Source organism: Pelmatolapia mariae, linkage group LG9 (assembly GCF_036321145.2).
Source record: "Pelmatolapia mariae isolate MD_Pm_ZW linkage group LG9, Pm_UMD_F_2, whole genome shotgun sequence".
Lineage (NCBI taxonomy): Eukaryota > Metazoa > Chordata > Actinopteri > Cichliformes > Cichlidae > Pelmatolapia > Pelmatolapia mariae.
The window spans coordinates 35,393,287-35,407,348 of record NC_086235.1 but is presented as its reverse complement, the minus strand read 5'-3'; the positions used below and the strand labels follow the sequence as shown (position 1 = coordinate 35,407,348).

At 42.7% G+C, this 14,062-nt stretch overlaps 1 protein-coding gene across 2 annotated transcripts in view; it reads right to left on the bottom strand.

The window, feature by feature from the left end:
* kcnh2b (potassium voltage-gated channel, subfamily H (eag-related), member 2b) overlaps nucleotides 1–14,062 on the bottom strand; it is a 113,347-nt gene that overhangs the window by 45,976 nt on the left and 53,309 nt on the right. Inside the window, exon 1 of one of the 2 annotated variants that reach the window (XM_063484344.1) lies at nucleotides 3,611–4,614. The exons of the other annotated variant lie outside the window; for it this stretch is intronic. Coding sequence (XP_063340414.1) covers nucleotides 3,611–3,814 — 204 coding nt within the window. The 5' untranslated portion in view covers nucleotides 3,815–4,614. Of the gene's footprint in view, nucleotides 1–3,610; nucleotides 4,615–14,062 lie in introns of those variants that run through there. 2 annotated transcript variants of the gene reach the window in all.

Here is a 14,062-nt window from a genome sequence, read left to right as displayed (position 1 = left end):
CCCTGATGCTTTGCTCGTCATTTTCAACACCTCCACTTTGGTGAAGGCTAAGCTCCTCACATGCACACGCACAACTCGAAAATACAAAAACACGTGTGGGAACAAAATGCTCAAGCAGGCAACAAACACCAACAGATGCCTGCTTGTTGTTCTCCAGTGGACCTCCAATATTTTGAAGGGCAACACTGGACTGTGGGACTGTCCACTGTGAGAGACACACTTCAGATGAGGATAGCGGCTCTTTGCTTCAGGCATGTTGTACAGTACAACATTACAGCGTGTGAGAGTAAAGGACCGCCACACTTGCACTTCTTGCTTCCTGCCTCCATCTTCCCATCGCCTTCATTCTGCCTCAGAGATCAAGCTTCGCTTTTTCTTATTTGTGGGAAGAATTTCAATAGTAGTTTCATGTAGTGGTTTGGTTAATATCAGCAGTATTTGACACTGACTGCACCTCCTGTTTCTACAGCAGCGCAGCTCTGAACACAAAAGCTTCTCAAAACTAACTAAATCCACCTGTATGTAAAAAATGACACAATTTTGGCCATTTGATTTCAAATATAAATGTTACAATTTTAAATGTTATACTGTTACATACTATATGCTATACAGTGGCCCTGAGGGGTCACATGCACTGCAACTTAAGAAAACACCAGTAAATAGAAAAACATCACAAAAGCACACAAAAACAACCAAAGTTGCATAAAAAACCCCGAATCACAAAAACCCCATAACTGACGTGTTTTTGGGGAGACGAAAGCACGACGGAAAAGCTGCGACAGAAGCCAAAACACTGCACTGAGGCCCAAAAGAGGCAAAGTATTCATCGCGATTATCGTTGTGAGGGAGAAAAAGATAATGTGTTTAAATTCATGATTCATAAAATAATGTAGATCCTTGTTTGCTATTAGCCACTTCCTTTTAGCTTGTCACTTCCTCAGCTGGTCGGTCGAGTTACTCCCCAAAAACATGGAGAGCTAAACATCTTTAACTGATCTGAGTGTTTTTGCTGTGTAACCACTGAGAGGAGATTCACCTGCATGTATGTCAACATTATGAACAAGCTTCTTTTAGGCGGCCTGAGGTCGTCCAGATTGTTCAGCTTTATCAGGAATGAATGCAGTCTGCAACACTTTGTGTCATAAATAAATCAGAATCTTTATAATGCAAGTTAAACTCAACAATGCTTAAACACTCGCAGTGTTTATGTAACTGGCACATACTTTATGAGAAGTGCAGCAGCATCAAAGAACGATAGCACGGAAACAGCTTCTAGTTAAAAGCTGCTGGCACAGCTGAGGGGACACCCATGTATGGTCAAAGAAACTGTACATTTGTGAGGGTGGATTTTCTTTATAATTGCTTCAAAACATTGCTTTTTTATGTAATGCAGATCCACTGCCGTGTCCTATTTCTGGCCTAGCCAAACTCTTGCATAACTTTTTAACAGTGGCAGCAGGTACGTTTAAAACTAAGGGTGCTTTCAGGTGTCAAACAGGGCCTGTCTGAAAGCTGTGTAGGAGGAAGAGAGAAAGCGAGAAAGAGAAAAAGACTGAGCCAAAATTGGATATCTGACTGCCAGTCTGTATCACGACTACACGCTCTGCAGAGTCGAGGAAAATGTGCTGCTTGTTTGACCGTTGATCTGTGCCTACTGGATGTATTGGAGAGACAGGAAGCTAACCTCAGCATGTTGTTTATATTTCTGTGTGTCTGTGTATATATGTCTCCTCTCTCTGAGCTAAGCGTAGCATACAGGTAGCATGAATGGCACATGGGGCGAATTTAACAGGCTGCTAGCTTGGTTAGTGAGCTTTAAAGTATGAAGCTTTAGCTGGTTGTACAAGCAGTGATCATTAAACAAAGTGCATGCAAGGGGGTTCAGCTACACTGTTTCAGAGGCCATGCTTTATTTTTTAAGGCAAATAAAGCAGCAAAGTACATAAAATGAGGTTCACGTGAAAAAGGATCCACATTCTCTACCTTCATATCAGCCAAAATGGACATCACGGGGAGAAGCTACATCATGCACTGTATGTGGGACACGTTTAGTCTCTTTGTTGCTCTTTCTTTCTTTTTTGTTTGTTTGGGTTTTTTTTAAGTGTGTCTGTTTTTCTAAAATAAAACTACCTGCCATAACTACAAGGGAAGGCCATTCCAACATTCCAACATTAGCAAAGCAAAAATCAGTTGCTCCTCTGCTGTTGTACACACCACAGAAGGTATTAGACCCACTATTGAAATGCAGTTGGCTGACAATAGCCAGCAACACAAAGAGCTGTGTATCAATGTGGCTCTTTGCAAGAATCATTGCAGCTCTTCATTGTTAGGAAATTTAAAGAAGCAGTCGTCAGGGAGGATGCATGTACCTACCACACTGTAGCCTGTGCCAACAATAGGTGCATTGATGCTAACATATAACTTTAATGCACAAGCATAGTGTGTCACAGATGTTTGTGCCCTGTACAAAAAAATCCCAAAAGTAAAATAGCACTTTTTTTTTAAAAAGAAAACTTTTCACAGATTCCAAATCCATAATTTTGTCTTTCAATATTAAATTCTTATCTCTGGTTTTGACATTTTTAACCGCACTTAAAAGACACTCTACATCTGTGTAACACCATTAAATGTTTACTACCCGTGAAGCAGTTTGCAGTATGTGGTTTGCACCACTAAAGGAAAAAGCTGCCTTACACTCTGAATGAGAATGTCAGAGCTCAAGGTCAGAAATATAAACCCCAGTTCTTTGAAGATTATAATAAAGTTTGTTTTTCTTTTCCAAAATACATTTTTCCATAATTCTCTTGGTTTGCTATTGTGATTGGTGTCCACTCAGGACATTTAGTACAGCAGAATTTATCATCAGCATTTATGCAACAAATTCTGTAGACATCAGTTCACTTGACTTTTGCATGAAAAATCTCTTTTCATTAGAAACATTAGTTGAAGGCCAATGACTTCAGTATTTATTGAGACTCTGATGTTAAACTGGTTAAGCTGACATGATAGACAGTGACTCTGTTTAGCCTAAAGACACCGCAGGCCAAAGAACAAACCAACAGCAACACGAAGGGACTGATACAAACACTCGAGCAACGGAAGATCCAACTGTCAAATGTTCCCCTTGCACCACTTCCAGGAACATATTGTGGATTAGCTACTTTACAAAATCCTTTAAAGCTTTGCTGATTGTCTTCTGGTGAAAATTTTGCTACAATGTCTCTTTTGCAACAAACTAGACAGATGGGCTCATGTGAATCTACACCGCCAAGAGAAGAGAGTGTGAAATTTAAAAGGTCAGTGCGACAGAATCCAGCCTTGTTTTGTGGTGTGTGGTGTTAGCAAATGTTCTCTCTAACTACATTAACATTCACGTTGATGTACAAACTCAACAACTTGAAATGGCTTCGATCCAATGCTAGCTGCCAGTCATGTGAATATTTTCTTTTCCAGTTACAAACTTAAATCTGAAAAAGTGGAATATCGAGTCCAGCCTAGTCTAGCTGCTCTTCCTCACTCTCACTTAGTCTTAAGCTGCCCTTTTTTTCCTCTGTTCTAGACCAATGGCATAATCACCCTTTCCTTGGACAACTCAGGCGTCCCCCCTCACCTCTCTCCCTTCGGTGGGCAGACGTCGTGGGTGCTCTTTCGCCTCCCACCCGCGGCGGCAAGAGAGTGGCAGGCCGGGCGGGCGCGGCATCAGAGCAGACGGGCAGCAGGACGGGCGGTGGCAATGTTTCGCGGCAGCAGTTTTGGTGAGGGTCGACTGGCGCAGGAAGACGTTAAGGAGCTTCAGCAGCAACGGCAGGACCATGGTCCTCAGCGGCAGCTCACCGCAGAGGGGTCAGGGTCAGGGCGGCCCCCTGGGTTTCCGTGACTGCCTGCAGTATGAACCAACTCTGTGACTTCCCTACGTGGTGTTGGGATGACAAGGAAGTCACTGTTCAGAGGCAGTCCACAAGGAGTAGCATGGCGTGGACTAAGTCTCATGCCTCGAGATGATGTCAGAAGTCACATGAAAGAGAGGAGATCATGCCATTCCCCTGCTTCCTGGGTACAGCTTATCCTCTTCGCTCATAGGATCCTTTTCCCTCGGGCTCAAGAACGGAGGGCGTCACATGCAGCTATTCAACAGCTTCCACCCTGATGCAACTGAACCCCAGCTCGCTTTCTGCTCTGCTTTCCCTCTGCAAGGCTCAGATCAGTCCTCAGCTGCCCAACGGTTCCCTGTTAATCTACTGCCGGCATCACTCTGTCCTTTGTCTTACTACATCTCAATGAGTTTCTTCCACTGTCCTCCACTTCTGCAGCATTCTTGTTGATGGGTGTCTGGCTGTCAACTCCTCGCAATCTTTGAACAAATCAGCATGCAACAGGGGAGAAGGAGGAGAGAAAAGGAGAGAGATGGAGGATGGCAACAGGAGAGTCGGTTTCTATCAGTTGTAGATGGACCCACGATGCTGTTCAGCTGCTGCTGGTATTACTACTACTCTGAAAAAAGAGTGGCAGAGAGAAGGAAGAGAGGGAAACAGAGCTGGAAAACGCGTGTTCAGGGAGGTGTTTCGCTGAGAGAGAGGAAAAAAAACCTTCCGCACAAAAGATACGAGATGCTGTGCTGAGGATAATCAGAGAAGAAGGAGTTGTGGGAGAGAGAGATGCACACAGGGTAGTGAGAGAGAGAGAGAGAGAAAGAGAGCGCGAGAGAGCATGGGAAAAAAAATTACATAAATATGCATGCAGTATAAAGACGCAGTGTTAGAAGTACTGGTATTTTGTCATAGGTTATGTTGCCCCCCATCCCCACGCACACACACTGAGACTCACCTTCAAATATTATGTAATCTAGTGGAAGACTACTACAAACCGTGAAATGCAACAATTTCATGGAGAGGACGCTGACCATAACCTAACACAATAAATGATAAAAAGCACGTGTTGCCCAAAACTTATTATGGAGGCGCACTCGGAGCCCAAACCACAAAACAGACACAAATACAGTCACAAAGGGACACGACGTACAAATGAGGTTTGTCAGGATTTGTACCCTAAAGTTCCTTTAGCATGCGTTTTAGCATGTTACATTTTCACAGTGGCCATCTATTGGCTGGCTTGGCAAGACATTAACCAAACAACAGTCTACCTTTTAATTTAGCTAATTTGGCTAACATGTCAGCTAACTCTCAAACTTCTCAAACTCAAGTGAAACACATACAAATTTACAAAATGAACACCATGGTGTGCTCAACAAGACTCAGTGCCATAAAATAATTCTAAAATCTTTGTGGAAGGTAGCAAAATTGTCATTTTCTGTACAAGCCGACTATCAGCGAGTTGGTACTGCTGGCAAACCAACCAAAAAAGAAAAAGAGTCTTCATACTTTCTGTACAGCTGAGGAACTACAGACCATGCAGATTACTTTTATTATGTCAACAGTAAATGGACTGATTCTTATAAATGGTCAGTGTTGGGGAGTAACAGAGTACATGTACCAGCATTACGTATATAAAATACAAAATATGAGTAACTATATTCCGTTACAGTTACAGTTTAAATAGGTGATAATTAGAATACAGTTACTTTGTTGAAATAAATGGATTACACGGCGGTCTTTTCCTGTTTCATATGTTAGACTATCCCCTCTCTAATTTTGGTGACGCATTGCCGGAAACCCAAACAAAACACACAATAGCAGGCTCTAATGTTGGTGGTGTCAGTTACACAATGGACCCAGAGCCAGCACAACAGAGCCAGCAGTGCATGGGCAGGAACGCATTTCTTACTTGGAAACTCTGACACCACTTCATATTTAAAGAAGAAAGGGATTAAATCTGACTCAATGCAAACTCTGTTTGCAGCAACCAAGCTGCTCTCAATGTCAAAAGACTCCAACCTAAAGAAACATCTGGAAGTAAGTTCTTTTAAAAAAAAAAACTAACGTTAGCCTACTGCAGCTAGCTTGTTTTATATGTGGTAGCTACCTGGGTTATGTGTCTCTTCAGTATATAATCAATGTACTGCCACTGAGCAAACATTGTTAGCTCGTGTTAGCTGAGGTTAGTTCATAGACTGCAGCGTGTTAGACTTGATGGTAGCATTAACACCCTGCTAGCTGCAAATAATCATGTGCAGTTCTAAAAGCAACTTTCCAGCTAACGTTCACACACATTCATACTCCGATAAATGCATCGGAGAACAGCTTGGGGTTAGTAACTTGTCTAAGGATATTTGGCATGCAGGCTGGGGGTGGAGCGAACATCTGATTGGAAGGTTGACTGAACCACCAACCTTCCAATCAATAGAGGACCTGCTCTACCTCCTGAGCCACAGCCACCCCTAGCAGGAAAGTTCTAACTAATGTGGCTAACACTTAGTTTAGTAGTGTTAGCCATTAGTTTAGTAATAGTAACTCTAAGAAGATAAATGAGGACTGTCTCTTTGTGCTTTAGTGCAAATTAATCCAAGCTGGATTTCCATGGAAGCACTTCCTGGTGGTACTCACTGCACATCCTCCTCTAAGGTCAACGCACCGTTTCACAGTTTGAAAGACTATAACCTAGATTTACATCAAAATTCAAAGTTCTGACTTTACTCCACCTCTCCACTAAGTTACATGAAATTCAGCAAAGTTCAATAATCTCACCAACATCGAGGAGAACAAAGCCTTTTTGCTTTTCCTTTCATTTATGTAATATAGTGACTTCTGTACAAGTCTTTCTTTGTTCTGGTCAAATTTTGGCTCAGATATAAATGGCTGAACTCCAGGGGGTTGTTAGATTTATGGTGTGTAACTAGTGCTCAAGGGGACATGATTTCAGATTGAGGATGGAAACAGCTGTTGCAGTGATTTGCAGTCGGAGAGAAATTATTTCTTTAAAGCGTGTAAACCCATATGGAAAAGATATATATAAATCTTATAACATTTGTATCTGTCTTGTGTGAAACTTGTATGAAAAGCATACAAGAGTGAAAACAGATATAAGATCCCTTGAAAAATTATATAAATGAAACTTGTATGTTTTGGATACTTACTAAAACAATATATGAAAGTAATGAGAAAGTGGCCACTTTCATGAGTAAATCATATAAGTTTTTACTATTTCTTTTCCATATGGGAACCTTTTTGAAATGCTGCATCTGTAAACAACACTTCAAAGTCACTGACAGTTGGCATTTACTTGCTCAGTACCACATTTTGCATGATTGAAATTTGAAAAATGCAGCTTTTTCACTAAAGACTCTGAAACAGTGCAGAATGAGTAATATGATATATTTCCATAGCTGCTAGACTAATAACTATACCACAGTCACATGTGAAAAGAAAATCCAAAAGCCAAGAGACACCAAGAGATATTACTAATATACCCTGTATTATTCCCAAAATATCCGTTTATTGACACTAGAGGCATGTAGACAGATAAAGACAGTTGAGTTAGAGAGAGAATGAGAGGATATTTGCCCATTGCCGGACTGGGCTGTTTATTGGGGCAGAAACAGCAGCCAGTATTAATGCAATATTCCCCAGTTCACTGGTTCTGCCTTGGAAACAATGCTCTGATGGGACAGACAGAGAGCAGGACGGCCAGACGCTGCTTGACGAGACGAAAACAGACAGTATGAAGAATTCTTGCTGGACTTGTAGATGGCGATGTTCGTGTTGGCAGAGGTTCAGTGTGTGGATCTGGGTGTTGCTCTAAGGGAATTATTTACCCGCAAGAAATTGCTGTGACAGTTACCCATACTGCTCCCTGTCCACATTTATATGTGATGTACACGTACGTATGTATGTGCACACACTGTGCCCACAGTGACAGGTGAGAAACATGCGTACAGTGTACCCAAGTTTAAACACACACACACACACACACGATACTAGTAAAGGTTAAAAGAGCAGTAAGCTGAATGTTGGCACCTTCAGGCGAGCAACTTCATTATGCTCTGCTAGGAAAAATAATCTTTTTTTTGCCCAGTGTTGTGCCACACAGGCAGATGCTCTCAGGCTGTGAACCAATCCCCTTTTCAACCAGAGCCTCTCATTAACCATTCATGCTCATTTGATTTTGCCGAGCTTGTTGTGGCCTGGTGGAAGGAATGGCTTGGGTTCACTTTTCAGGGCAAATATTTGAGCTGGGTTGTCATGGCATGTGCATTTACTTGATCTCTGATTGTTAGGAGAGTGGTACTTCGTGCAGCGTGTTAATGGCTGTGTACTTTACAGCCTCACGTGTATTTAAGATGCTCAAAGGTGCACGCGTGTCCTGGAGCAGGTGAACACATGTGTTAATGCATGTGTTCTGTCCTGCAGCTTCATGTACAAGTAACAAAGGGAGAGTGAGAGAGGGAGTGTGCAACCACAGATTCATAATTAGGACCCAGCTGGCTTAGCGATAAATTAAACTGACTGTGGATGTGATGGGCTGCTACTGCCACTTATAGGAACTGCACCTGTTCTTGTACACACACACACACACACACACACACACACACACACACACACACACACACACACACACACACACACACACACACCTCCTCTAATTAATGATTAGCAGGAAGCCTGCATGAATGAATAGATGTTAGTATGTTCTCAACTCGTCAGTGCTTCTCTCCAAACTAATTTACCTCATGTATGTGTGTGTGTGTGTGTGTGTGTGTACTGATTTCTGAGTCGCTTGGTTTAAGTGGTGGTTTAAGATAATTACCCTCCAGTTAGCTGACTGACTGGTTTACTAACTAACTGGAAACTCAGTCCCTGGTTGGCTGTGTGCATACATCTTTCTGGTCTCTTAGTAGGCTGCCTGCCCTCTATGTCAGCATAGCTCCTGACTCCAGGGGTAAATAATACTCTAGGTTTTCTGGGCCAAAGCATTCCCCCCACCCAACACACATGCGCACACGCCACATGACAACACGACTTCATATCTTTGGTTTAAGTGCAAAACAACCCAGAAAACACATGTTGTTGGACCAAGGAGAAAAAATATACAAGAGAGCAGAGAGAATGAAGAGGACTTCAGCACTGCTGTTTCTTTTTTTTACATATGGGGAATAGGTTGCCAGGATACAGTGGAGAGAAACTCCCATCTAAATTTAAACCTGGCAAAGAGGAGTGAGAGAGAAGCCGGTGTAGCTCGGTGTATAGAGATGAAAGAGCGTAAGACGAGCGTAGAGAGGTGAAAGAAATACGAGGGAGAAAAGAGACGAGGGCGAAGGGTGAGAAAGAGAAGGCTGGAGGAGCTAAGTGAACATGGGAGAGGACAGTAAAATCACACACACACACACACACACACACACACACACACACACACACACACACACACACACACACACACACACACGCACACACACACACACACTAAGTACTCTTGACATTTGATTAAGCAAGAAAGCTAGAAAAGAAAGAGAAAGAAAGAAATAGGCTGAGAGCTAAAAAGTAAACCTCTTAAAGCTTAAAGCCCTCATCAAACATGGGCTGCAAAAGGAAAAAAATGTATATGTCAGTGTGTGTGTGTGTGTGTGTGTGTGTGTGTGTGTGTGTGTGTAGCAGAATCTCTTAGACCCAGAGGCGATGGTGAATTCTAGAAAAACTGACAGACAGACACAACCATTCAAATGGTTCCACACTCACACACATACTTATGTAAACTGTGCCCCGAGTGAGACGTTTGTTACTACAGGGCAACAAATCAATGGTGTCATTGATGAATGGCTTTGGTCTGCAAATGAAGCACAGCATGAGGATGTACAGTGCAACAGCGAGCTGTGCTGGGATTGTTTCTATCTGGGAGCCAGCAGCTCCCCTCCCTGGCCGGGAAATCACAGCACAGCGAGTGGCTGCATCGCTGTGACGGCTTGGGGAAGGTGATGGATTTTCATCATGGTGGTTCTTTTTACGGCTTCATCTTTGTCTTATTTTCTCTCAGCTCATTTGTTTTCTTTGCATCTCTGTGTGTGCTCACGAGGCCTCACTCATCCTTCTGGTGTTTGGTGACACACTGAGATAAGGGCTACTTGCAGAGCAGGGGGCTGGCTCTCAATTTGTATAAACTCTCTAAATATCTTGTTGTAGCATGATGGGTTGTGCTCAATAAAGGATACAACATCTAAATGTGTTCCTGGCAAGATGTCCCTCTGACGTCTCAGTGCTGTAACTGCAAACCTGTCCCCTTAAATGGGCAATAAGAGAGGCTTCACTTGAGCTATTGGACTAATAGAAGGGCACTTAAGGTGGATTCCCAGAGGGAAATAGCAAGCAGAAGTTGATGGAGAGTTTTTTAAAATGACTAATGAAAAAGGAGCATCATCAAAAATGTCTGGGGCTCCTGTTTACATGGACTGGGTGAACAGCATAGAGAAACCTGAACAAGCTGCCAGACCACCAGAGAGGACTTTCTTTAGTATTTTTCATAGTTGGCACCTTTGCAAATGCTGTGACGTCACAACTGCTGGCACGTTCTGCACTTTTGATGCATGCAGTACTGCTTACAAAATGATTACAGAGCTGTGATTATATCACAACTCACCAACCAACGTGCTGACTATAAACAAGGCTTAACCTTGGTGACTTACTCTAATTGGAAGCCAAGGGTGGAGTGCCCACTCTGGGTTAGGGACAAGTTCCTGCCCCAAGTGGAGGAGTTTAAGTATCTTGGGGTCTTGTTCAGGAGTGATGGGAGAAGGGAGCGGGAGATCAACAGACGGATTGGTGCTGTGGCCGCAGCGATGCAGATGCTGTACCGGTCCATTGTGGTGAAGAGAGAGCTGAGTGTAAAAGTGAAGCTCTCAATTTACCGGTCGATCTATGTCCCTCCCCTCACCTATGGTCATGAGCTGTGGGTAATGACCAAAAGAACGAGATCGCGGATACAAGCGGCGGAAATGAGCTTCCTCCGAAGGGTGGCTGGCCTCTCCCTTAGAGATAGGGTGAGAAGTTCAGCCATCCGAGCAGGGCTCAGAGTAGAGCCGCTGAGTAGTAGTAGTAGTAAGTAGCCAGTTGAGGTGGTTTTGGGCATCTGACAAGGTACCCAAAACGCGGAGTGATACGTACTGTGCTTCAACGTAATATTACCGTATTGTGTGTGTATAACCTCTTTTTAAGCTTTGTGGATATTATACATGGTTATGCTGAGGATATGTCGGCCAGTTTCCACTGGAAATGCCTTTTGGTTAAACTGTCAGCAAGGAAGTTGCATTTGCACTGTTACATTTTTATATAACTTTAACGCACATAAAAACAGCTGCTTGTTTAAGTGAAAATACATTGATGTTTTTTTTACACTAATAAAGTTGTGGAGTTGTAAAGTATTTTGTCTAGTGTCAATTATATCGTCAGTTATATCGTTATCGCAAATTTTCAAATGTATATCGTGATAAATATTTCTGGTCATATCGCCCTGCTCTAGTGGTCACACAGGTAGACCACACCTTTTATGAAGAAGGTTATTCCCATCTCTATGAAGGAGATAGGAAATGACAAGGTCGTGTCACGGAGAATGTAGCTAGGTAGCACTGGATGTTATTCTGTAGGATGACTTCAGAAATGAAGAAGATAAAGTCAGTGAACGCAGAGGCAAGGATTAAATGGTGGAAACTGAAGAAGGAAGAATCATGGGCAGAGTTTAGGAAAGAGTTGAGACAGGCCAGAAAGAGCCAAGAAGGTGTTTGGTGTGCCTCCATCCTCTGGATAGAAGAAAGAGGACAAGGAGACTTAATGGTACAAGAAAGATTCAAAGGAAGAGGTTTGCAAAGAAAAAGTAAGACGGTTGGGATAGTCAGTGTTAAAAATGCAGACTCCAGAAACCAGTGGGTAACATGATCATGGCTATTTCCTACTATTATTTACAGCCTATGCATATCACAGGGAGTAAGAGAAATTAGAGTTTCTTCTCTGACATAAAGCTCCCGTAGAGTTTAAACGTATAAAACCAATGTCTTCCATGTTCAAGGACGCATAACTGAAATCCTTCCTTTAGTCCTCACAACATGTGTCATGGCTCTTTTAGTCACAAGGACGCCTGTAAGCAGTCATCATCAATATGATGTCTACCACTTTCTAAGCAGCCTCCTAGGGTCGTGTAAGTGTCAGTGCTACACATTAAGTTGATGGATTAACCGTGTGGCACCTGGATGAAGACATCCATTATAAGTCATGACTAAATGAGTGAACTACCCCTTTTGGCTGCGTTCAAGTGTTGAAGGTGGTATGTGAAGGGCACATGTCTTTAAGCACCTTGAGGCGACTGTTGTTGTGGTTTGGTGCAGTATAATGAAAGGTTTTGGCCACTGGGATGCGAAGGGTGTGGGTTGAATTGCCTTCAGGTGTATTAAATTGGCATCAATGGAATTACAGAAAAACACGTGAGACGCACGAGATGGGAGTTTTCTGCTTCCTTCCTCTTGTTATTTGGAAATAATTATTTTATGTCTCCAATGTTTGTCGAGTGAGGAACCGCGACTCAAGATCGACTGGGCTGCATGAGCTGGCCCCAAATCTCTAGGGTATAGACAGCGTGACTGGAAGACGGATTCATGGCTCCAATCGAAGGTCATTTGCCTAGCAAACCTGGATCTGTCCAGGTAAGCAAACACTTCTTCCCATACCTGCTGGCCAATTTCTGGTACCTGGTATGTGCAGCGCCACTCTCCTATTGTCTCTAGAGTGTTGCGAGAGGGAAGTTTTACGCACGTAGATACAGACTGGTTTGGCGACCATGACAGGAGCCTTAATCTTAGTGCCAGTAATGCTCCAGTCCTATAGATATTAAAAATGTTCTTAGTGACAAAGTGCTTTCTAAAATATAAAGTACTTTATTTGCTATTAGTGACTGCAGGTGGAGTTTGATTTTGTGGCCCAGTTTAACCTCAGGCATTATAGAAACTAACATTAAACGTTCAGTTCAATTAAGCTCTATTTATATCATGACAGCCACCTCAACGCACTTCAAACCCTACAGCAGGGGTGGCCAACTCTAGGCCTCAAGAGCCAGTGTCCTGCAGGTTTTAGATCTCACCCTGGGTCAACACACCTGAATCACATGATTAGTTCATTACCAGGCTTCTGGAGAACTTCAGGACATGTTGAGGAGGTCAATTAGCCATTTAAATCAGCTGTGTTGGATCAAGGATACATCTAAAGCCTACAGGACACCGGCCCTCGAGACCTGGAGTTTGACACCCCTGCCCTACAATATTAGTGAGAAAACCTCAGTAAGACAATCCTTCATGAGCACTTGTTGAAGTGGGAAGGCATAACTCCCTTTAAGCAGGAAGAGACCGTTAAAAATAAAGGGACTAATGAGTTTTTGTTTCATGACAGTCATGTTGTTACGACAGACCTGAGTTTTTAAAGGGTGATTAATCTTGGTCAAAAAAGGTCATTTTGTATTTTTCAGACTTGAGTCACAAACATATCATCAGTGTATAAAAAAACACACACAAGAGAGGTGTGTGAAATCTAAAATTGTCATGAATTAAACAGTATTTTGCTAGGCCCTAAAATGTATAAATGCAGACCTTTACTGTAAGCACCACGCATGTCCATGAGAACCTGGCCAGGAGGTAGCGCAGTGTCTGTTGAACAGATGGTTGGTAGTTCAGTCCCTGGCTCCTCTAGTCTAAATACCAACCTGTCCTTGGGCAAGATACTGAAGCTTGCTCCTGACATGTTCATCAGAGTGTGATTGTTAGATAGAAAAAGTGGTTGTATGAGACATGTTCCAGAAAGTGTTCAAGAAGCAGGCCCCACCTAAACATCTACACAAACACTTCGCCATGCTTCTTTTGCCATTTTATATACAGCCTGTTTGTTCTCCTGTGTATATGTATCACTTCCACTTCATATTAATAACAACTACAGTGTGTCAAGCTGAACAGATACAGGTTTCCTCACAAATCTATGCATGCAGTGAATTGCTTTCACACACCCCAATGTCCTGTATCTCTGACTTCAGAGGGCTGCAGATGTGCTCTAACCTCAACTGTAACTGCTACTCTTTTTAACCTAAATTACCCTTGGTTTAACCTTGGCTTGATCCTAACAATGAAAAATGTCTTTAACTTGTAATG